General features: G+C 37.2%; 1 protein-coding gene across 1 annotated transcript in view; it reads left to right on the top strand.

Annotated features, from left to right (window-relative positions):
* Positions 1-17,605: 17,605 nt before the first annotated feature.
* Positions 17,606-25,299, top strand: part of RSBN1L (round spermatid basic protein 1 like) — a gene marked incomplete in the record, with an annotated part of 431,851 nt that continues 424,157 nt past the window's right edge. The window contains 1 exon segment of the mRNA XM_053716531.1: positions 17,606-18,136. Coding sequence (XP_053572506.1) covers positions 17,641-18,136 — 496 coding nt within the window.

Raw genomic sequence — 25,299 nt, 5'->3', positions numbered from 1 at the left:
GGCGGGCCGTGGACCGGACACACCGTTGGAGAAAGTAATTTATCAGGTAAACATAAATTCTGTTTTCTCCAACATAGGTGTGTCCGGTCCACGGCGTCATCCTTACTTGTGGGAACCAATACCAAAGCTTTAGGACACGGATGAAGGGAGGGAGCAAATCAGGTCACCTAAATGGAAGGCACCACGGCTTGCAAAACCTTTCTCCCAAAAATAGCCTCAGCAGAAGCAAAAGTATCAAACTTGTAAAATTTGGTAAAAGTGTGCAGTGAAGACCAAGTCGCTGCCCTACATATCTGATCAACAGAAGCCTCGTTCTTGAAGGCCCATGTGGAAGCCACAGCCCTAGTGGAAGGAGCTGTGATCCTTTCAGGAGGCTGCCGTCCGGCAGTCTCGTAAGCCAATCTGATGATGCTTTTAATCCAAAAAGAGAGAGAGGCAGAAGTTGCTTTTTGACCTCTCCTTTTACCAGAATAAACAACAAACAAGGAAGATGTTTGTCTAAAATCCTTTGTAGCATCTAAATAGAATTTTAGAGCGCGAACAACATCCAAATTGTGCAACAAACGTTCCTTCTTCGAAACTGGTTTCGGACACAGAGAAGGCACGACTATCTCCTGGTTAATGTTTTTGTTAGAAACAACTTTTGGTTAAACACTAAAAAACTCTAAGCCATCTCCGTGGAGATGTTGCCTGTACAACGGCAAAGAGAATGACTGGGGTAGGCGGAGCCTAGGAGGGATCATGTGACCAGCTTTGCTGGGCTCTTTGCCATTTCCTGTTGGGGAAGAGAATATCCCACAAGTAAGGACGACGCCGTGGACCGGACACACCTATGTTGGAGAAATATAGCTTATAAAAATTAGACATATGCAGTCAGATGATAATATGCAAATATGGAGACTCCAACAACAAAAAGACTAGGCATTTAAAGAGGAAGGTTAAAGCTCATGCAGAAGAGAAGATAGTCTATAAAACATAGGGACAAAACATTTAGATATATTAGTGAAAGAAGAAACACTAAGGTTGGAATAGTAACATTAAAAACAGTTGATGGTAGAATAATAGGAGATGAGCAAATTGCAGACTGTCTCAATGATTACTTCTGTTCTGTTTTCACAAAAGATTGTGAAGATAGAATGTCTACATTAAGGGAGGCTACAAAAATTGGAAATGAGCTTAAAGGACAACTCAATGTAGTAGAATTGCATAATTAACAAGTGCATAATAAAAAGACAATGATTTAACACCTACTCTGAATTTCAAATAAAGCAGATTTTCTGACAACATGTATTTTTTCTCCCTTTTCCCCACACTTTCTATCATGTGACAGACATCAGCCAATCACAGACTAGTATACGTATACCCTGTGAGCTTGTGCACATGCTCAGTAGGATCATGTTCCCCAGAAAGTGTACCTATAAAAAGACTGCAAAATTTGATAATGGAAGTAAATTGGAAAGTGTCTTAAAACTGCATGTTTCTTCTGAATCATAAAAGTTTATTTTAACTTAAGTGTCCCTTTAACACTAATCTTTTTACAGAGGATGAGGTTGTGTTAGCATAAAAAATAAATGTACAAAAAAAAAAAAAAAAAAAAGTCAGTGGGTCCTGATAATATTCATCCAAGGGTTTTAAAAGAACTTAGATCAGTGCCAACTGCCCCATTAATTGCTCTGTTTAATCAGTCACTATTGACATGAGTTGTTCCAGATGATTGGAGAATAGCAAAAGTTGTACATTTTCATAAAACGGCAGTAGGGAAGAATATTGTAACTACAGACCAGTTAGTTTAACTTCAGTAGTAGGGAACTTAATGGAAAGTTATGACTTGTATAAAAACAAACAATTTAGGGGACCAAAATTAACATGGTTTTACTTCAGGGGAGATCATGTCAGACTAAACTAATTGACTTATTTTATTATGTAAAAGTATTAGACCAGGGTGGAGCGGTTGATGTAGCATATCTAGATTTCAGCAAAACATGCGACACTGTCCCACACAACAAACTAAACTGTATCTCCTTGGTTTAGACTTAAAATTGTGAACTGGGTAGAATGATAGCTTAATGAAAGAAAACAAAGTGTCTCAGAAGAGGGGGCTTTTACTAGTGGTGTTCCTCAGGGGTCAGTTCTGGAACCTGTTTTGTTTAACATATTTATCAGTGATATCAGGGCTACAGGGGAAAGTATGTCTATTTGCAGATGATACAAACATTTGTAATTAGAGTAGATGTTCCAGGCGGGGTAGACAAAATGAGAAGTGATATACAACAATTGGAGGATTGGACAAATGACTGGGATCTAAAGTTTAACACAGCAAAGTGTAAAATTATGCATTTAGGGAAGAAAAATCCAAACATTACAGACTCAATGACACTTTACCGACTGTTACAAATGAGGAACGGGACTTGGGGGAATATTATTTCAGATGATATAAAATGTAGCAAACAATGTAGTACTGCAGCGAGTAAGGTCAGCAGAATGCTTGGATGCATTGGTAGAGGTATTTGCAGCAGAAATAGTAAGGTTCCTATGCCACTTTACAGATCATTAGTTAGGCCTCATCTTGAGTATTGTGTGCAGTTCTGGTGGCCATATCTTCAGAAGGATATAAACAAGCTTTAATCTGTGCAAAGGAGGGCTACCAAAATGGTACATGGTCTAAAAGATAAAACGTACCAGGAGAGGCTCAATTACCTAAATATGTATAGCTTAGAGGAAAGAAGTGATATGATAGCAACTTTCAAGTATATTAAAGGGCTTACTAAAACTCAGCAAGTGAGCATTTTACATAAAAAGGAAAATTCAAGAACAAGGGGTTATGATCTCAAGCTGAAGGGTAGTATATTCAGGAGTAATTTGAGGAAGCACTTCTGTACAGAAAGGGTGATGGATTCATGGAATAAATTTCCACAAGAAGTAGTAATGACAAACTGAGGGGAACTTTAAGAATGCCTAGGACAAGCATAAGGCTATCCTACCAACTAGATACATTTATACTTTAAGGAACTATCGGGCAGACTCGCTGGGCCTATGGCCATTATCTGCTGTCAATATCTAGGTTTCTAATTTTGAAGGCAAAAGTTTGGTTGAGCCAAACCCCCATTCAAAAAACTAGGATAAAGTTTAAGCAGTGCTAAACAGGGTTTGCCTTCCGACAAAATTAAAAAAAAAAAAAAAAAAAAAAAAGTACAGCCTTATTCAGAGAAGAAATATCCGATTTTCTAAAGTAAAAAAAAAAAAAGCATGAGCATAGGGTATAGCAAATGGGGGAGAATAATTTTGAGACAGTTAATCCTCCCTGAAAGGGAAATTAGTAAGGAATCCCATGTTTTAAGTTGAGATATCTATTGTGTACTTATGTTAGATATTAACATCATATAAGCTACTAGAGTTGGAAGAAATTTGGATCCTTAAAAAGGGACAGTATACTGTAAAATAGTGTTTCCCTTAATGTGTTTACAATTGCTTTTTTACCAACTGCCGAGTAAAAAATGTATGAAAATGAGCTTTTTAAGGTTTGTCTATATTAAAGCTCTGATTTTGTGTTTTGAAGCCACAACCTAATAAAATGGGTTGAGCTTGTAGGTATAATCAGATCTCATTACTGTATCCCATTGTGCACATATACCTGCTTCTTTATCTTATATCTGTCCATAAAACAATCACCAGTACTTTGAGAGAACAATGGAAAATCAACATTACATTACATTACCTTATCTCTGCTATATCCGACTGGGAGTGTAATTTCTTCTGCTGGCTGCGTTTACAAAGCTTATCTATAGCTGGTACGCACGGCCACAAACTTTCAGAATAGGTGGGGATACCACATGCTAAATCAACAATTTCAAATGCCAATATAAAGGTAAAGGAGCTACTTGTAAACAATTTAATGCACTCCAGCAGGTAAAGTGGATCATTGGGAACACATTAAAGGGGAGAAAATTTTTAAGTACTTCAAGCTCCCTATAACTTCTTTAAAAGTGTATTGTTTGGAGGCAATCTATGGAGCCAAAGAATTTCCGATGTTGAAACCTTGACTTTGTAAACTGTAAAACTCAAACGCTTCTATTAGGGTCAAAATCTTAGGGATACGTGAATCAGGATCCTGCACAAAAAAGTAGCATTTCATCCATGTAAACTGCCCTACATATACTAATTCCATTAATCAGTATACCCGGGAAGATGTCTTAATTTAATAGTCAAAGCTAAGTCAAATAGTAAGGGCGAAAGGGAACAACTTGCTTAGTAGGTTTTAACATCAATAAAAATACAACCGCATTAAAAACTTTAAAAGAAATGTACCACTGTATGCCTTACTCTTGCTACACTGTGCTAAGCACCAATTTAAAAAGGGACATTAAAACCCCAAAATTTTTATGTTTCATGTTTCAGATAGATTATATAATTTTAAATAACTTTCCAATTGAATTCTGTCATCTAATGTGCTTCATTCTCTTGGTATCCTTTGTTGAAGCAACAGTAATCCACTAATGGGAGCTAGCTGAAAGCCAATGATTAGAGGCATAAATGTGCAGCCACCAATCAGCAGCCTATGAGCCTACCTATACATTCTTTTCAACAAAGGATACAAAGATAACTAAACAAAGTAGATAATAGAAATAAATTATAGGGGTATACAATGACAAGGATTTGTGATAACATACAAAAACAGACTAAATAAATCTAGTACAAAAAAGGAGAGACTTGCTCCGAAGAGCTTACAGTCTACAGGTTGAAGGTGCAGAGTCAAGGTTTGATGTAGCTTGTCGCATAGATTATAGTTGCAGCAGTGAGTCAAGGAAGTTCATTAATTATTTTGGTTAGGGTGAATAACAGAGGAGAGATGGTAAGCCTCTCTCAATAGGTGATTTCAAAGAGTGTCTGAAGCTATACAATGTCCCTTTAACCACATTCCATTCTACCTCTCCTCAGTTATGTTCCAGACATTACCTTCCCTATACCCTCTAAACCACTCCACATTATAAACTCACTCAATCAGGTTTTGACCAACAGACTACCTACTGATTTTATGTTGTGATTATTTCCCTTAAAGAGAGACCATAACATGTTGTAATTACAATATTTTTCTGCACTTTTGCAATTAACATATTGAGTGAGATTGTTTTAATGTATTTCCACCTTGATTGCTGCAGTTGGTTTCTAAAAGCCAGGCTTCAGCCACCATTTACCATGGTCATATTTTTAGCAAAAACTAAATTTATGCTTACCTGATAAATTGATTTCTTCTATGGCAAGACGAGTCCACGGATTCATCCTTTACTTGTGGGATATAGTCCTGCTAACAGGAAGTGGCAAAGAGCATCAAAGCAGAGCGGTCTATATAGCTCCTCCCTTAGCTCCACCCCCCAGTCATTCGACCGAAGGTACAGGAAGAAAAAAGGAGAAACTACAAAAGGTGCAGAGGTGACTGAAGTTTAAATCAAAAAAAATATAATCTGTCTGAAAATGACATGGCGGGCCGTGGACTAGTCTAACCATAGAAGAAATCAATCAGGTAAGCATAAATTTAGTTTTCTTCTATAAAAAAAGGGAAGACGAGTCCACAGATTCATCCTTTACTTGTGGGATACAATACCAAAGCTACAGGACACGGATGAACGGGAGGGACAAGACAGATGGTTAAACAGAAGGCACCACTGCTTGAAGAACTTTTCTCCCAAAAATAGCCTCCGAAGAAGCAAAGGTATCAAATTTGCAAAAATTTGGAAAAGGTATGAAGCGAAGGCCAAGTCGCAGCCTTACAAATCTGTTCAACAGAAGCATCATTTTTAAAAGCCCATGTGGAAGCCACCGCTCTAGTAGAGTGGGCTGTACTTTCAGGAGGCTGCTGTACACCTTTGAAGTTTCGAAAGGAACGAAAATTATTTTGTTTGGTCCTCATCTTATTTGTCTTATCCTGAGGAAGGGCATGGCCTTTCCCTCCAGTGATGTCTGAAATTATCTCTTTCAGTTTAGGCCCGAATAGGGTCTTACCCTTGAAAGGGATGGCTAAAAGCTTAGCCTTTGATGACACATCAATCAGCAGACCAGGACTTAAGCCATAACGCTCTAAAAACGGCAAAACCTGAATTCTTCGCCGCTAATTTAGCCAGTTGAAAAGCGGCATCTGTAATGAAAGAATTGGCTAGCTTGAGAGCCCTAATTCTATCCAGAATATCATCTAATGGGGTCTCAACCTGAAGAACCTCCTCCAGAGCCTTGAACCAAAAGGACGCTGCAGTAGTTACGGGAACAATGCACGCTATAGGTTGGAGAAGAAAACCTTGATGAACAAATATTTTCTTCAGGAGACCCTCTAATTTTTTATCCATAGGATCTTTGAAAGCACAACTGTCCTCAATAGGTATAGTTGTACGCTTAGCCAGGGTAGAAATAGCTCCCCTCCACCTTAGGGACCGTCTGTCACGAGTCCCGCACGGCGTCTGATATGGGAAACATTTTCTTAAAAGTCGGAGGGGGAGCGAACGGAATACCTGGTCTATCCCACTCCTTAGTAACAATTTCCGAAATCCTCTTAGGGACCGGAAAAACCATCAGTGTAGGCAGGAACCTCTAGGAATCTGTCCATTTTACACAATTTCTCTGGAACTACAATAGGGTCACAATCATCCAGTCGCTAAAACCTCACTGAGCAATAAGCGGAGGTATTCTAACTTAAATTTAAAAGCCGTCATATCTGAATCTGTCTGAGGGAACATATTTCCTGAATCAGAAATCTCTCCCTTCAGAACATTGTGAGGGTACATCGGATATGGCTAATAAAGCGTTAGAGGGCTCAGCGTTTGTTCTCACCCCAGACCTACTGCGCTTCCCCTGCAACCCAGGCAGCTTAGATAAAACCTCTGAGGGTAGTATTCATAACTGCGGCCATATCTTGCAGGGTGACAGAATTAGACGCACTAGAAGTACTTGGCGTCGCTTGTGCGGGCGTTAATGGTTGTGACACTTGGGGAGAATTAGATGGCAAAACCTGATTCTCTTCTGACTGTGAATCATCCTGCGACATACTTTTAGTAGATAAAATATGGTCTTTACAATTTGACCTTTCAGTGCATGAGGGACACATTCAAAGTGGAGGTTCCACAATGGCTTCTAAACATATTGAACATTGACTTTCCTCAATGTCAGACATGTTGAACAGGCTAGTAATGACTACAAACAAGCATGAACACACTTTATTTAGTGAAAAATATAACAATCTTAAAAAAACGGTACGCTTTGAGAAAAAAAAAAAAAAGCACACGTTCTGCAAAACAGCCTAAACATGCACCAAATTTTTCAAAATTTTGTATGTAGACACAATATAGGTAGTTAAGATTGCACAACAATTTTTTTTTTTTTTTTAACAATTTACCCCTTAATTTGCAAACCGGATTGAAAATAGGCCCAGATCCTGAAAAAAAAACCCTCTCAGCACCTTGCCACAGTCCTGCTGTGGCCCTACCTGCCCTCAGGGGTCGAAAATGTGGGGTAAAAGCTTTGATGTGGCCCAAAACATACACCAGGGCCCTCGGGAGTTAGAGCTTGTTGCTCAAACTGCGCATCTGAGGCGCGAAAATAGGCCCCGCCCATCTCCATCGATGTCTCCACAGCCTTACAGAACCGCACCAGAGCGGTTATAACTAGCCATGTGGGTTCTGAGACCCAAAAGTTAAGCCATGTGTGCCCTTAATAAAGCTGCCCAAAACGTTATTGCCCACAAAAACGTTAAAGCACTCCCCAGTCAAAAAACGTTTGCTCCCAAACATTTGAAATTCAGTGTCAACCATATTTGTAATTGGTCCCATATGCAAGCTAAGGAATGCCCTTCTTTTAGCTCTAGGATTACTGCTTACCCTTACCCTCCTGGGTATACCGTCAGCCTTTCTGAAATACAGTCTCTCCAGAAAAATATGACTTAACATACCTCATTGCTGCATAGCATGAAACCGTTCCTCACACTGAAGTTTCCTGTACTCCTCAGCCTCTGTGGGAACAGCAATGGATCTTAGTTACAAATGCTAAGATCCTCCTCCAGGCAGCAGTCTTCATCCATCTGTTGCCTGAGAGTAAATACTACACACCGGTACCATTTAAAATAAACTCTTGCTTGAAGAAATTAAAAACTAATATTTTATCATCTTTCACTTTACCCTTCCTAGTACTTAGAGTAGGCAAAGAGAATGACTTGGGGGTGGAGCTAAGGGAGGAGCTATATAGACAGCTCTGCTGTGGTGCTCTTTGCCACTTCCTTTTAGCAGGAGGACTATATCCCACAAGAAAAGGATGAATCTGTGGACTCGTCTTACCTTTATAGAAGAAATATTTTGCGGTTTTTATCTTATAGCTGCTAATGCCAATTAAGGGCAAATTTATGCCATGTGCACTTTGAGTTTTAAGATTTAAATTACAAGAAAAGTGGCAAAATAAATAGTGAAAGTATATTGCTAAGTTATACTGTGCATAATCAAACATCTTATATTACAAGCCCAAGGTGTTTAGTCTCTTGGGTGGACTTATATATGGCTTATTAATAAGATGGCTTTCAACAATGCAAAGTTAAACTCTCATTCCCATGACCTCTTAAAATTTTGTCTAGGGTGTGTAGGGATGAAAACAAAAGAATGATAGTTTTCTGGGAAGGTATATATCCAAAATGTGGGGAAAGTGTGTGAGAGGGTAATCACAAGAATAAATATATACAACAGTGCTGTGGGAATCCTTATTCAACACACTCCATCTGTCACTTGTTGTAGACTTTGTAAATAATATTCATATAGTTTGAATGCAGGAGAACAGTGTCCCTTAAGGATTTCCCCTACCTCAATTGGGATACCTGTCCAGAGATTTGCGGCTAGTTAACCACCGAGACTTCAGAGTAGCATACAGTGCATATCTTGAAAAACAGTGTACATTAGACACATACCAGACGTCTTACCTGGGCTACTCAGGCAACTCCGCTCCTCTCTGAGTGTAGATGCTTCAGTCCTATCGAAAGCTTCAGGCTGTGTCTCTGTACCACCTCCAATGGCGGTAGCGCCGAAATCACTTGCTCCTGTGCAACTCCTTGTTATGGTTTGTGCTCTGCGGTCAGACCCGTTTAGGCAAACAGTGTCAGTGCTCACTTCTGTGGTGGCCACCAAATGTAACAGTAATAGGAAATGAGAAGAGCACAGACACCGATATAATGCACATGAAAAAATATATAGGGGTTTATTTACAGGTAGCGCAATAGCACTGCATGAGTACACAAAAACACTCACGAGTGAGAACAGTATACAAACACTACGTGGAGGGGATAATCACCCCGGGGTTAGGATACTGAATAGAAAAAGGTAGCACGGGCTGAAAAACAGACAGGTAAAAGCGTTTCAGCACTTGGCCTTACTCATTACCTGATTTAAAACCTGTACAAAGTGCTCTTTAAAACAGCCAGCCCGTTTGTCTATTGGCCCGCCGGGACACACCCCCTTCAAAGGAACCAGCCAATAGGTAAATTTCATCAGTGGATGAAGCCCCAAACTCAAAATTGTGATTAACATAAAGATGCAAAAGTAAATATAACAATTACTAGCTACAACATTGCAAGTAAGAAATACACAGATTGAATGTCAGTATTACTTCAGCAGGTTCCATGCAGCCCGATGGAGACTTCCTTTGGCCACGCCCACTGAAACACAGTATAACAAGTGGTTAGCGTGATCTCCCTAATAGGCTGTAAAACGGTCTAGAAACAAATGCTGTCTACTAAAAATTGTAAACATACTCAGCTAAAGGGACTGGATAAGATAGTAACATACAAGTACACCAATACTAGAATTGGTATCAACCCTTCTCAAAATTAATATCACTTCGCTCCAAAGAAGAGATGGAGGTAGCTAAATCCTAAGCCAATTACTTAAATAAAGGTGCAAGGGATACAGCAAATGTATGTGGTGCACACATGTTTAGCCCTATGTCCCCTCAAATCCCTAAACAGGATGTTTTAAAGAGCACTTTGTACAGGTTTTAAATCAGGTAAGGCCAAGTGCTGAAATGCGTTTACCTGTCTGTTTTTCAGCCCGTGCTACCTTTTCTATTCAGTATCCTAACCCCGGGGTGATTATACCCTCCTCTTACTCGTGAGCGTTTTTGAGTACTCATGCAGCACTATTGCGCTACCTGTAAATAAACCCCTATATATTTTTTCATGTGCATTATTATTGGTGTCTGTGCTCTGGGAAGGTACATGTACTTTTATAGGGCATTCTGTACGCTCCCCTTACCCATACTAAATTCCTGAAAGTTATGATCCCTTATCTAACCTTCACATAGTCAACAGCCTTTCCACCCCCGCAGTATTGTCAATTGCTTTATTCTAACCACTACATTTTGTCAGGTGACAAATCTCTGTATTGCCCATCTACTTTTACAAGTGTGAGGATTTGAATAATTAAGAATTATAGCAATTAGTTAATCTTGAGATGATTGCTTCTGGTCAAAGGGCTGTTCAAAATGATAGTAAAGCAAATTAATATGGACCAAGTTTAATGTGCTTAAAGGAACAGTTAAAATAAGTATGAATGTTACATAATTCTGCTTTGCTTTTCGAGACTGATCAGATTTAGCTCTGATCTTTGATGCGTTAACTTCTCTTCTGGAATTCCCTTTATACTGGAAGCCTTGTTTGACCTTTGCATTTCCTGACTTCGCTTTTTGATTGTCTGATACTCCTCGTAAACTGCAACTACTAGACAGTTATACTCAATTCACCTGCTTTGAGTGGTACTTTTTTCTGTTACTTCTGTTGCCATAGACTGTATAGTAGGGGTGTACAAAGTGGCCACTTGTGCCAATTTGGCTTTTTCAGAGCTGCATTTATTATTCTAAAAGTGCAACACACTAAGTTCTGTGCAAAGCCAGATCAGTGTTCTCCCCAGGACCTTTTTAGCAGGTGCACCACACGGCTAATCTTAATGACCACCTCGCTACTAGGGCTGCAACAACTAATCAATAAAATAAAAATCGTCAGCGATTTTCATTATCGATCAGTTGTTCTCTTCTCTCAGAACGTTTGGCTCGGACACTGTTCGGCACTGCGGTGTTTGTGTGTTAAAAAAAAAAAAAAAAAACTATTACTGTATATGTACAAGATATAGAAACCTTATTTTCATACAGCTTTTATCTACATCTAAAGAAGAGACCCGTAAGGTCTTGAAAGCTTAGGGTAAAAAAAAAAAAAAAAGAAAAAAAAAAAAAGCCAACAACTTGCTTTTGTTGCTCCATTAAAAAGTATCACAAGGGAAATGAAATGACAATAAGGCCAATATTAGAGAGACTAAAATATATAAACGCATACTTAAACATTAAAGATATCTGGAGGCTGAAAAAACCCAGAGAGAATATACATGCCTATCAAAAGCACATAAGACACACATATATACAGTAAATTATTTGACTTCTGACACAGACAGGATAGAAAAGGCAGAAATAAAAGAAATAACCTTATCAGACAATTCTCCAATTACTATAGAACTTACACTGCTTAAACAAGTTAAAAATTTAGGACTGCGGTTACCACTTTATCTAATAAATAATGTTTTCACAATTCTTTAAAAGCAAATGCGAAGAATTCTTACATTTTAATAAAGATTATTTGGAAAAGTCTTGAAATTTTCTGGGAGGCCTTTATATGCGTGATTAGAGGAAATATAATAGCATATATGATAGCTCAGGAAAAAAAAAAAAGAAAAAAAAAAAAAAAAAAAAATTTAGATCAGAGCAATTAGCACATCAACTATCCAACGCCTACAACAGATACTAATAGAGATTTGGGGAATTTGAATAAATATATTGAAGCAAAAGCTGAAAGAGAATATTTTATTGGTACAAACGCAACTGGCAGAAAGGAAAGCAAAAGTATGTTTATTAGACATGGAAACAAACCAGGGAAATATCTTGCCAATTTAACTAGAAATCAAAAACAAAAAATAACTATATAGCTGTTAAAAAAAACAAAACAAAAAAAACCCTTCTGGGAAAAAGTCAGAGTTCCACAGATAAGGGAAGAGCAGTTAGAAACCCCTATAACAATTGATGAAGTAAAATCTGTTAAGACATCCGCTTAAAGCAGCTGACCCTGACAGCTTGCCTTATAAATTTTATAAAAAATATTAAAAGAATCAATTGAGCCCAACTTAACAAATCTGTATAATTATCTTATAAAGGAGACAGAACCATCTAAAAAGGTTATACAGCCATACACATTAATATTAAAACCAGATAAAAAACTGGAAAATATGGGATCGTACAGACCCATTGCCTTACTTCAAGAGACATTGAAACCAAATTTTTTATTTTGTGATTCAGATAGAGCATGCAATTTTAAGCAACTTTCTAATTTACTATTATCAATTTGTCTTTGTTCTCTTACTATAATTATTTGAAAAAGGCATATAAGCTTTTTTTGGTTCAGAACTCTGGAATTTATTCACCAATCAGCAAGAACAACCCAGGTTGTTCACAAAAAATGGGCCGGTATCTAAACTTACATTCTTGCATTATGAATAAAGATACCAAGAGAATGAAGAAAATGTAATAGAAGTAAATTAGAAAGTTGCTTAAAATGTCATGCTCTATCTGAATTACAAAAGAAAAAATTTGGGTTCAGTGTTAATATATAGACTAACATTTTTACCTCCATTATAGCCAACAGAATGCAAAATTTAATGAACACTATTATTCATAAAGATCAATCCGGATTTATAAAAGGCAGATCTGTAATTCACGTAAGGTTTTTACAATCTTATAATACTTAAAATGCTCAAGAACAGATAGGTAAAGATATAATACGAACACGGGGTTATTGAACCCCCAATTTTTAATTTGCTGACTCAGTGCTAGCACTCTTGATACTATCCCAATATTCATAGACAGTTAAAAGTAATCAGGTCTCCGCTATAGAAGAGACCTTTTTATAGCTTAGTCCTCATTTACGTCTAATGTAGACGATTTAACTTGGTGGCTGTTTGTAATGGGATATCTCTAAGTATTTCAGTGGGAATTTTCCGGCCGATAATAGGGGTCAGATTTCTAAAACTCATAAATTTACGGTATTAAGCAGACTAACTGCACAGCATTCAAACTGGCTGATTAAGCACTATTGTGTGATGTGTTATAATTGCTGACACGCTTGTTAGTTTGCAGCAAACAATAGCGACTTATATTAATTAAAAAGCAGGCTAACTGCACCACATTCAAACTAGCTTATCAAGCACTACTATTGGATGTGGTAAAATTGCGACAAGGTCTGTTAGTTTGTAGCAAACAATATCGGTCTATGCTAATTTATTCAAATATATCCACCCTGAATACCAGGTCACAAATACCACGGCAAACAGCTATATTGTGGCTCAATAAGAGGCACTCAACATATTTTGTCTCTTTAATCAAGGCTTATATTTTATATCTATGGGGCCTATATATTGACCACTTGAACTATTACTAGCAATAGTATCGTTAACAATAATCTCAGTGCAACTCTCACTCAGTTTAGGACTCAAATACGCAGATATTTAAGGCTGTGCTTGGGTTGGCTAATTCATGCACTAATACCCAGCACCTCAGACTATACAGTGTTTTTGCCTATCCTAATAGTGTAGACTTGCCTTTAAGGAGGACTAACTAATACAGCAATTATTTTTTTTTTTTGCTGTCTATAATCTATTATATACTAACAGGGTTCAATATTGTAACACTATAAATAGTTTAGATTCCCTGCTAGTTACTATAATTTGAATACGTGAGTGCTATCTGATATACCAATAATATTATCTGAGTTCCAGCTAGTTTTAATAGTATGTGTGTGTGTGCATGTGTATGAGTCCAGCCGGACTTTCAATATATTTTTTCACTAATAAAGTTATTTAGTATAAATGTGAATGATCGGATGATTTTGATACTTACTTATTCTTTATGTGTCTGACCTTTATCTACAGTGGGTACAGTTATTATACAATCCAGCAACCTTTCTCTTTGTGTGTTGCAAATCTCTCTTGCACACATATTTGTACATTTCTATAATAAATCTGACTAACCCCATTTTAATATATTTAGATGCTGAAAAAGCTTTTGATTCTAGAACTTATTTATTCACAACCTTACATAAATTTGGTTTTAAAAACAAATTCCTTAAGCTAATACAATCTTTAAATAATATGCCAATGTCCTCCCATTTAGTCAATTTTTCTATTTCAGAGCCATTTACATTATATAAGGGCACACGGCAGGGGTGTCCCCTCTCACCTTTACTTTTGGACTTAGCAATAAGAAATAACGTAGAAGGAATTAAAGTAATGGATAAGGAAGTACTAAATCTCTATGCGGATGATCTTATTTTATTTATGAAAAAAAGCAGACATATTCCCATTGTACTCAAACTGATCCAACACTATGGATCCTTTTTTGGATATAAAATAAATTAAAATCTGAATTATATTGGCTCACTAACACTCCACAATACCCCATCCCTTTCGAGAAGTTCAAAACATTAACCTCTTAAGGACCACAGCACTTTTCAATTTTCTTACCGTTTGGTACCAAGGCTATTTTTAAATTTCTGTGGTGCTTAGATGTAATTTTCCACTTACTCATTTACTGTACCAACATATATACCGTTTTTCTCGCCATTAAATGGACTTTCTAAAGATACCATTATTTTCATCATATCTTATAAGTTACTATAAAAAATTTTTTTTAAATAAAATATGATAAATGAAAAAAACAAAAACAAAAAAAAAAAAACACTTTCTAACTTTGACCTCCAAAATCTTTACACATCTACAACCACCAAAAACACCCATGCTAAATAGTTTCTACATTTTGTCCTGAGTTTAGAAATACCCAATGTTTACATGTTATTTGCAAGTTACAGGGCAATACTGTAGACCTAGTAGATAATGCAATTACTCAAAGCATTAAGAGAACTAATAAAGCATCTTTAGCAACGTATTACCAAGAATCCCAAATTAAACTAATTCAGATGGCTTATTTAACTCCAGATAGAATAGCTAAAATAACTAAAAAAAAAAACGGGAGAAGCCCTCTGCACCAAATGTGGAAACAGAAAGGCAAACTTACTGTACTGTTTTTGGCACGGTTACAAAATTAGAAAATTCTGGCATAAAATATCTAACTGGTTAAGCAATGTAGCCCAAATTAAGATAATACTTGAAATACAAGACGACATCTTCGTCATGGATGGATTCAAATACAAAGGAGACACCAAATTCTTAAATCTAACCATTTTGTTAAACAGGAAAAGGATATTAAAACTATGGAAGTCTCGGAAAGCTCCTATGTTAGGAAAACTAAAGTCAGAGCTACACACACTTCTGATACTAGAACAGATAGATACTTTATCTCACAGAAAACCGCGTAAAAGCATTTATACAGAAATGGGAAAAATTCATAATAGCTCAAGAAGTAAGCTTTCAAAAGCAAGTTTAACCCCCCTTTTCAAATACAATTCTGGTGATGGAATATATGCTTCAAGGTCAATGGACGTTCCTAGATGAGTATTGGAGGGAGGGGGGACAGAGGGAGCGCAATAGAGGAAACCCTTCTCTATATATATATATATATATATACATATACACACACATACTCGCTTTCTCTTTCCCCTACTTATTTCTCTTCTTTCCCTTTTTCATTTTAACAGACTAGCTGCTGGAATTAAAGGGGCAATAAACTTACAAACTAATGTTATATAATTCTGCACATAGTGCAGATTTATATAACATTAGCTTACCGGCAGCTTTATACACTATATTGTCGCAAATAAATTATATGTAAAAGCTCCTTTTTACCAGAATGCCGCTCTTTGCTCTACTGAGCGGGTCTGGTTTTTCCACAGTGCATCCGGCAACACTGTCTAGTCACAGTGTGCCCGGTCGCACCATTAAAATGAATGTAGTTCGTTCCCGCTCTGGTCTAGTAGCAGGAGTGAGCTACATTAATTTTGATGGCACGACCGGGCACTCTGTGACTGAACAGTGTTGCCGGATGCGCTGTGGAAAAACCAGACCCGCTCAGTAGAGCAAGGAGTGGCATTCTGGTAAAAGGAGCTTTTACATATAATTTATTTGCAATAATTTAGTGTATAAAGCTGCCGGTAAGATAATGTTATATAATCCTGCACTATGTGCAGAATTATATAACATTAGCTTGTAAGTTTATTGCCCCTTTAAGTCCAGCAGCTAGTCTGTTAAAATGAACAAGGAAAGGGAAAGAGAAAAAGTAGGGGAAAGAGAAAAACAAAACAAAAACACACACACACACATATATATACATAAATATATATATACATATACACATACCCACACATAGTATATATATATATATATATATATATATATATATATATATATATATATATACACACACACACAGACATATATACATACACACCTATCTCGGTTTACAGTGGATCAAGTCAAAATTTCTAAACTTTTGGAAAAAAAAAAAAAAAAATTTATGTGAGGCTCCAGAACAATTTTTTTCTCAATGATATAAAAGACAAAATTACTGATTTTTGTATTTAACTGTACTTGGTTTTTTGCTTTCATATAAATGTCTTATATTTGTAAAAATTCTGTCTTACAAAAATAAAAAAGGAATTTAAAAAAGCATCACAAGCTAATAAAGGAACATTGATAAATAAGAAGAATCTAAAGCATTAGATTGTGTGGGTGACTTAGTTACCTGCAGCAAAGTCCTTGAAGTATTTACGCAAGAACTTGTCACAGAGCAGCAATAACACTGTACAAGCTCTGATTAAAGCAATTGTACTAAACTGCATTCTAAAAGAATCCTGATTTTAGGAATTTTACTCTAAATAAAAAAAATGTTTTAACAAAACCTTTAGTTGAAATTCTATAACAAGCAGTAAAATAAAACGTTTTAATTAATAGCAAAAGCATATTAGTCTCTCACCTGCTACACAACGCTTTCATATAAAGTCCATAGCATTTGTTAACGCGATTACGGAGTATTTTAATAGTCTATTTGCAAGTTTATATAATTAGTTTACAAAAAATATATATACAAAAAAAAGACATTAAAATAAAATTTACTGGGACAGCAATCGTTTCACGTACGTCACGCGCAACAAGTTTTGCCGCCAACACTTGTAAATTTTGAATGAAGGAAACAGTTACAAACAGAAACGTGCGCCATGTTAACACAATTCTGTGTGTTCGCCGCCAATAGCGAGACTCCCAGAATAATCATAACAACAATTCTCTTAGACAAAACATTGTTTCGAAATACCTATAATGAAGCGTTTAGGTCGAACAGATTATTTCAATACAAACACAGCCACGCCTCCGTCTAACACACCCCTTAAACTATAGCTGTGACAAAACCAACCTGCCACAATCATGCTCCTAGAGCTTCTAACAAAATGGACCCGAGTCTCATGCGTATATCTGACTTCAGATCTGGCGTCACGTAGATGGGGCCGCCCTTATAGATATGCTATTGGGTAGAATATTAACAGTACCACCCCTTCCACGAAATACTATTGGTTTAGTTGGCTAAGTCCCGCCTACTGGTTTCTGGCAGCTCGGCGGCGGAGTCAGGGGATCGCAGGAGCCCAAAATGGCGGAGCTGTGGAGTTCCGTTCGTGCTGCGACAACTGATAAACAAGACACGAAGCCCAAGGATGTTATGGGTATGAAGGGCGGCTCAGAGGGCAGATCTCAACCGCCGCCTCCCCCTTCCACGAGCCACGATATACATCCAGCTAAGAAGATTCGGACGGATGACAAGAGCTTGAAGCCTAAGCGAGTGAATGGTGAGGGAGGAGGGAGTAATCGTCCGGGATCTGGCTTTGGCATTACTGGAACATGGAGTTTCCCGGCCGCAGCTAGCAGCAGCACCAACTCGTCCCTCCCTCTGCCCGGCCCTTCTCGTTTACCGCAACAGTCTTCAAGGGACATTTCATCGTCTGACAAATCCAAGAAGCCCCGTGAGAAGCGCGACAAGGAGAAGAAGAGGCGGCGGGAGATGATCGTTGAAGAGAACGGCGAATTACAGACGAAGGCTGCGGGGATTCCCTCTGTGCCTGCCGCACCTCCAACAGCTGCTGACAGGAGTGAGTATGAGTGACCCCATGTGTTGAGCACGCTTAACATCACTGCGTCCTCCGCTGACACCTCAAGGTGTGACAGCTTCCCTCATGCTGACCCTCCAATCCCATGTAACCTTCTGGTATCTGCTTGTTTATGTCACCTATCCTGTTGTTGTTCCCGAACACACAGCGTAAGGTGCTACTTGCCATTAGTGCTGTGCTTATTTCATACATTAGCTAATCTACACACTGTGCAGGTGACGCTTCTCCTCTGGAGCTACTGTTGTCTCATGCTTTAGTATAACAAGGCAGGGGGTGACAAGGTGATGTTAATAATATGAGATTGTTGTGGAAAACACCTGGCAAGTGTATTGCAATTCTAAGAGCCAGATATGGCTGAATGGACGTATAGATTTAGGCAGTAACCCTGAAAGTTAGGAGACAGGAGTCAAATTTTGGAAGCATTAGTTCTATGTATTTTGAAGATCAGTGTCATCTGCTTATTGGTTATTATACTCTTGTGCACAGTGTGTGTGCCAGTCAGTCGCACTCCTTTCAAGTTAGACTTAAAATGTTGTTTATATAAAATATATTAGCACCCTTGGTGTCAATCTCAGTATTTAGCTGCTGATTGGTAAGTATCTTATCGTGCCCAATCCTGATCAAAAGGAAAGCAAGTGCATGGTGTGTATGCAGAAATGACTGTCTAGGCTTTGAGCTTAGCATAGTGTTGTATGAGTTACACATCCAATTATTAAAGGGGAAAGCAGCCCTTGTCATCACTTTTTATTTTTATATTGTCTAGTTTGTTAAAATCTCTAATAAAGGTAAGCACTTCTGAAGTTTTCTGAAAAAAAACAAACTGAGCTTTCTGTTTTTCTTATATTATGTAACATATCTGCTCCCTTGAAAGCCAGTGGGTGGCAATCATTTTTACATAAGCAAGTGAATGCTGAATATAGCCAGAGGGACAATTAACAATCAGCAATAATAATTATAAATAGGTTATGTTGCTAGTTGTAGTTGTGTGTAAAACTTTAGCAGTGCTCATCAATGGTAATTAACAACATGTTAACGTAACAAAGTTAAAAAATTAAAATGCTTTAATGGGTAAGAACATTTTATAATTACACTATTGCTTGCATACTACTATGCAAAGCAGTTAAAGTGATGGTAAACTTAAAGGGAAAATTAACCCAATTTTTTTCTTTCGTGATTCAAAGCATGAATTTTTAAGCAACTTTCTAATTTACTCCTATTATCAAAATTTCTTCATTCTCTTGGTATCTTTATTTGAAATGCAAGAATGTGAGTTTAGATGCCGGCCCATTTCTGATGAACAACCTGAGTTGTTCATGCTGATTGGTGGATAAATTCACCCACCAATAAACAAGTGCTGTCCAGGGTTCTGAACCACAAATAGCTTAGATGCCTTCTTTTTAAAATAAAGATAGCAAGAGAACGAAGAAAAATTGATAATAGGAGTAAATTAGAAAGTTGCTTAAAATTGCCTGCTCTATCTGAATCACTAAAGAAAAAAATTGGGTTCAGTGTCCCTTTTTAAAGCAATGTCTAATTCTTATACGATTCTAAAATAAAAATAAACATGAGTTTAAAGGGACACTGTACCAAAAATTTTTCTTTTGTAATTCAGATAGAGCATGCAATTTTAAGCAACTTTCTAATTTACTCCTATTATCAATTTTTCTTCGTTCTCTTGCTATCATTATTTGAAAAAGAAGGCATCTAAGCTTTTTTTTTGGTTTCAGTACTCTGGACAGCACTTTTTTATTGGTGGATGAATTTATCCACCAATCAGCAAGGAAAACCCAGGTTGTTCACCAAAAATGGGCCGGCATCTACACTTACATTCTTGCATTTCAAATAAAGATACAGAGAGAATGAAGAAAATTTGATAATAAGAGTAAATTAGAAAGTTGCTTAAAATTTCATGCTCAATCTGAATCACGAAAGAAAAATTTTGGGTACAGTGTCCCTTTAAGTCATGAAAAATTACAATGTTCAATTGTAATACCTTTTTTATTCTGAACGCAACAGCTACTATAAACTGGTAACCGCCGACAGCCCCGTGACAAAACACTTTTTTTAAATGACGATAATTGCATGGTCCAATGAAATCTGTGGCGTTTTGACATTTTAGCAAAGATCAGAAGCTGCATGATGTCACTAACGCATGCGTAAAGGAATCACATATTTTTCTATGCTAAAATGCCAAACCCTACGGATTTCATTGGACCACGCAATTATCGTCGGTGGGTACCAGTATATAGTAGCTGAATAAAGGTATTACAATTGAACATTGTAATTTTTCATGACTTAAACTCATGTTTATTTTATTTTAGAATCGTATGAGAATTAGACATTGCTTTAAGTTTACCATCCCTTTAAACTGCAATGCTCTACCGTGAGCGAGCTGAACTAATTTGGTGAGCCAATGACAAGAAGCATATGTGCAAAGCCACAAATCAACAACTAACTCCCACCTGTGCGTTGCTGCTCAGCAAGCTGCCTAAAAATGCTTTTCAATAAATAATACCAAGAGAACAAAGTACACTTGATAATAGAAGTCATTTCACACATAGAATGCTTTTTGGGAGCCGCAGAGCACTGCTTATCCCGAGTGGAAACTGCAAGCTGATCCATTCAGCAGCGCCAGTTGCTAGTTATAAAATGATATGCTGTTATCACTAATAATGACCCTTTAATGCAAAAAGTAACAATACCCAATTTATATGTTCTTATTTAAAGTAGCATTGGATTGGTACTTTAAAGGGACAAAAATATTGTTACATAATTATGCAGAGTGCAAAATTATGTAACATTCTCTTAGCGACAGATTGAAAAAACAAAAGCTTTGAGAGATTTTATCCCCCAAATGTACACTTACCTAGTTTCATCTCCAGGCTCTTTTAATCAGATCAGATCATCAAACATGTTTCACGGGCGCAATGTCTAATCGCATCACGCTATTGAGCTAAATGTAGCTCGATACCAGACTAAAGTGGGAGTGCGCTACATTTAGCTCAGTAGGGCACGCTGTGATTAGACAGTGCACTGTGAAGCGCTTTTGAAAAGAAGACCCAATTAGGAGAGCCTGGAGAAGAATCAAGGTAAGTGTAAGTTTGGGGGATAAATTCTTTCAAAGCTTTTGGTTTTTCAATCTGTCGCTAAGATAATATTTTATGTAACATTATTTTTTACGTTTACTGTCCCTTTAAAGTGTCAGTAAACCTAAAAAATAATGTTATATAATTCTGCACATAGTGCAGAATTATATAACATTATTTTAGTACTATCATTTATAAAACCTTTTTTTCCATTTGAATTTTTTAAAAATATGCCCGTTTTACAGACCTGCTCTCTGCTGAGTGGGTCTGTTTTTTTTTACACAGCGCATCGGGCCAGCTGTATAGTCACAGCCCGGCCCGACCGCGCCATAACATTAAGTGCAGCTCGCTCCTGCTGTCCGACATAGCAGGAGCGAGCTGCACTTAATGTTATGGCGCGGTCGGGCCGGGCTGTGACTATACAGCTGGCCCGATGCGCTGTGTAAAAAAAAACAGACCCGCTCAGCAGAGAGCAGAGATCGGGTCTGTAAAACGGGCATATTTTAAAAAAATTAAAATGGGGGGAAAAAAAAGGTTTTATAATGATAGCACTAAAATAATGTGATATAATTCTGCACTATGTGCAGAATTATATAACATTATTTTTTAGGTTTACTGTCCCTTTAAGTTCCAGTTCCTAGAGGACAAATTGCAGGTAGTTATTAATATTTTCATCTATGTATATATCATGAAACATACCTATCACATGTGCATTGTCTTCCTCCTGAGGCAAATTAACACTCCAAAGCACAACAATACAAAAAAAGGACTTGGCTGCCGTCACTGGCTGCATGAATTGGGGCTAGCTAAAGTCTGCAGAAATAGGGTATGAATCATTTAAACTATGATATTGATTATTTTTTTTTTTCCGCCTAAAGTGAGAATAAGCATTTAAAAAAAATAAAAATTTGCAGAAACAAAAAAACATTAACAGTTTGCCGCAATACACCCAAAAAAGTATTGAAAACAACATTTTCAATCTGTAACCTGCAATAGTGCCACCCGACTCCTGGTGCTGGCCGACCCCCTTGTAAGCATCTCTTTTTTTTTTTTTTATTTTACGTAACAAGCCATTCTGTCAGTTGCAACTTTCCCCTCGGCAGCACCTTCACAGTCTAAGACAAAACAACCTTACGCTTGTTTAGTTTCTTTCATACGGTGAGTGTGCTGCTGAGGTGAAGGTTGCAAGGATTGCTTGCCTTACAATTGCACAGTAGTCCATAGTTTTTTTTTTAATAAAAAACAAAACAAAAGCCTTCTACCTACACAAGTGGCACTTTTTGCTGGTAAAATACCTTTTGCGGGTATGATGGCTTTCTACTTTCAGAGTGGATTTGATTTAAATCGAATTAACATCATGATTGAAATCACAATTTAAAGTGATGGTAAATCCTTGCGTTTTGAAACATTAGGATTTACCAGTGGAACAAATAAAGGGGACTTTCAGTCATGAAGTATAAAATACATCATGCTAAAAGTTCCTTTATTTGTTTTAAGAGTTCACCACACTGAGCTCCTCAGGCTGCCCACGGCAGAAAGCTATTTTGCTCAGAGGTGACGTTTCCACCTCTTGGCAAATAGTTGTGCGTTCTATCTGGCTTGGCGCCAGGTTGCCTGCACGGTTATTGGCTAAGAGGTGGAAATGTCACTTCACAGCAAAATAGTGTTCTGCCGTGGGCTGCCTGAGGAGCTCAGTGCAGCGAATGATTCAAAGAAATAAAGGAACTTTCAGCATATTTTATACTTCATAACTGAAAGTCCCCTTTATTTCAAACGCTAGGATGTTTACCATCACTTTAACTAGTCGGTTAAACGGATTTAACCTTTTAACGTTGTATTCCGTCCGAATTTTGCTGGGCTTTAGCGCCGATGGACGGAATACAACGTCCTAAGCGCTTGGCTTTCCTGAAGCCACTGGCGCTTCCCTGATGAGATTGCGGTCTGGAGGTCATGAATAGCATCCTAGGCACACCCCCCTGACACGATCCCATCATTGAAATCTCGTGATCACGATCGCGAGATTTCAATTTGTTTGCATCGGAACAGTTGTTCCGATGTAGACACGTTAACCCTGGCACGAAAGGGTTAAATTATGGTTTTAGGGTAATAACTTTGCAGATTATCTTTCCATTTATATCAGACCATTTATTATTCAATGTTCTCCCCAGGATCTTTTTAGCGGGTGCACGGCCAGCTGATTTTACTGACCACCCGGGCTAAAATTATAGACTATATTAAAGGGCCACAAAACTCAAGTGTGTGTGTTTTTTTTTTTTCATGATTCAAACAGAGCATACAATTTTAAACAACTTTCCCATTTACTTCTGTGGTTTAATTTGCTTCATTTTTATGTTTTCGTTTTTTAGAAAAGCATATCTAGATATGCTTATTGGTGGCTGCACATATATATGCCTCTTGTGAACGGCTTATCATTGTGTTTAGCTAACTCCCAGTAGTGCATTGCTGCTCCTTCAATAAATGATACCAAGAGAATTAAGCAAACTTGTTAATATAAGTAAAGTGGAAAGTTGTTTAAAATTTTATGCTCCTATCTGAATCATGAAAGAAAAAAATAGTTTCATGTCCCTTCAAACTAAAGTTAGCTCATATTAAAATGTTTAATTTTTATTGCACACATTATCATTAAAGGACAGTGTACCTGAAAGTGTTTGTTTTAAAAAGATATACAATCCCTTTCTTACCCATACCCCGTTTTGCATAACCAACATTGTTATATTTATATACTTTTTACTTCTGATTACCTTGTATCTAAACCTCTGCAGACTGCCCCCTTATTTCAGTTCTTTTGACAGACTTGCACTTTAGCTAGTCCGTTATCTGTGGCACACGTGAACTAGCACCATATAGCTATAACAGACTCAAAATGCACTGAGATAAGAGGCGGCATTCAAGGGCTTGGAAATTAGCATATGAGCCTTCCTAGGTGTAGCTATTGAGAGAATACCAAGAGAACAAAGCACATTTGATGATAAAAGTAAATTAGAAAATTGTTTAAAATTGCATGCCCTATCTTAATCATGAAAGGTTTTTTTTTTTGTTTTTTTTTATGACTAGACTGTCCCTTTAAATATATTTGTTAAATCATGCATTTAGTTTATGCTTGGGATAGCAGAAAATGATACAAAATTAGAAAATATTACACTGCCGCCACCCGGTTACTTCATAATGCCACCCGGCTGGTAACATTTCCTGTGGAGAACACTGTTAATGATTTGGTTATATATCGTTAGATATGCATAGATTGCTCATTAAAATTAAAGAAATTATTGGGGGTGAACTATCTCCAGTTTAAAAGGTTAATCATTCATAATTTTATCAACTTTTCAGATGTACTTTATTGGAAGGAGAAAAATTATTTCCTTAATAATAATATAAATAGTTTTATTTAATTAAAACCATAACAATATTATATTTCATTTTTAATTATTGCCTCTCCCTCCTCACACTTAGGTCCTTGTCCAGATCTATTCTCCAAACAATCTTCTATTCATTGAGCTTCTTGAAATTGCACACACAATCAACCCATACTCAAAGACTTGCAGGGGAACAATGGCATTAAAGGGACAGTAAAGTCAAAATTATACTTTCATGATTCAGATAGGACATGTAATTTATCATTTTTCCAACTTCTGTTCTCTAATTTGCTTCATTATCTTGGTTTCCATTGTTGAAAAGCATACATAGGCAGGTAGGCTTGAAAGCATTGCCCTACTGTGAGCTAGCTACTTGTCGCTGTCTTACCCAGTATGTTCAGCTAGGCCACAGCAGAGCATTGCTCTCCAACCAAGGATCCCAAGAGAATGAAGCACATTTGATAAAAGAAGTAAATCTGAAAATTGTCAAACATTTTCTTTCATGATTATGTCCCTTTTGTTTATCGTATAACATTTTTGTGAAGGGGTACGTTTTTTTTTTTTCTGTAGACACAAATTCACAATTTTGAGAACTACAAAAAACAATAACATGCTAGAAATTTGCCAAAAATATTCTTACAGAAACCTCTGGAATAGCCTGACATTGCGAGTGAATCAATGGCAT

The sequence above is a fragment of the Bombina bombina genome, chromosome 6 (assembly GCF_027579735.1).
Source record: "Bombina bombina isolate aBomBom1 chromosome 6, aBomBom1.pri, whole genome shotgun sequence".
NCBI classification, from domain to species: Eukaryota; Metazoa; Chordata; class Amphibia; order Anura; family Bombinatoridae; genus Bombina; species Bombina bombina.
This window is presented reverse-complemented; position numbering and strand designations above follow the sequence as displayed.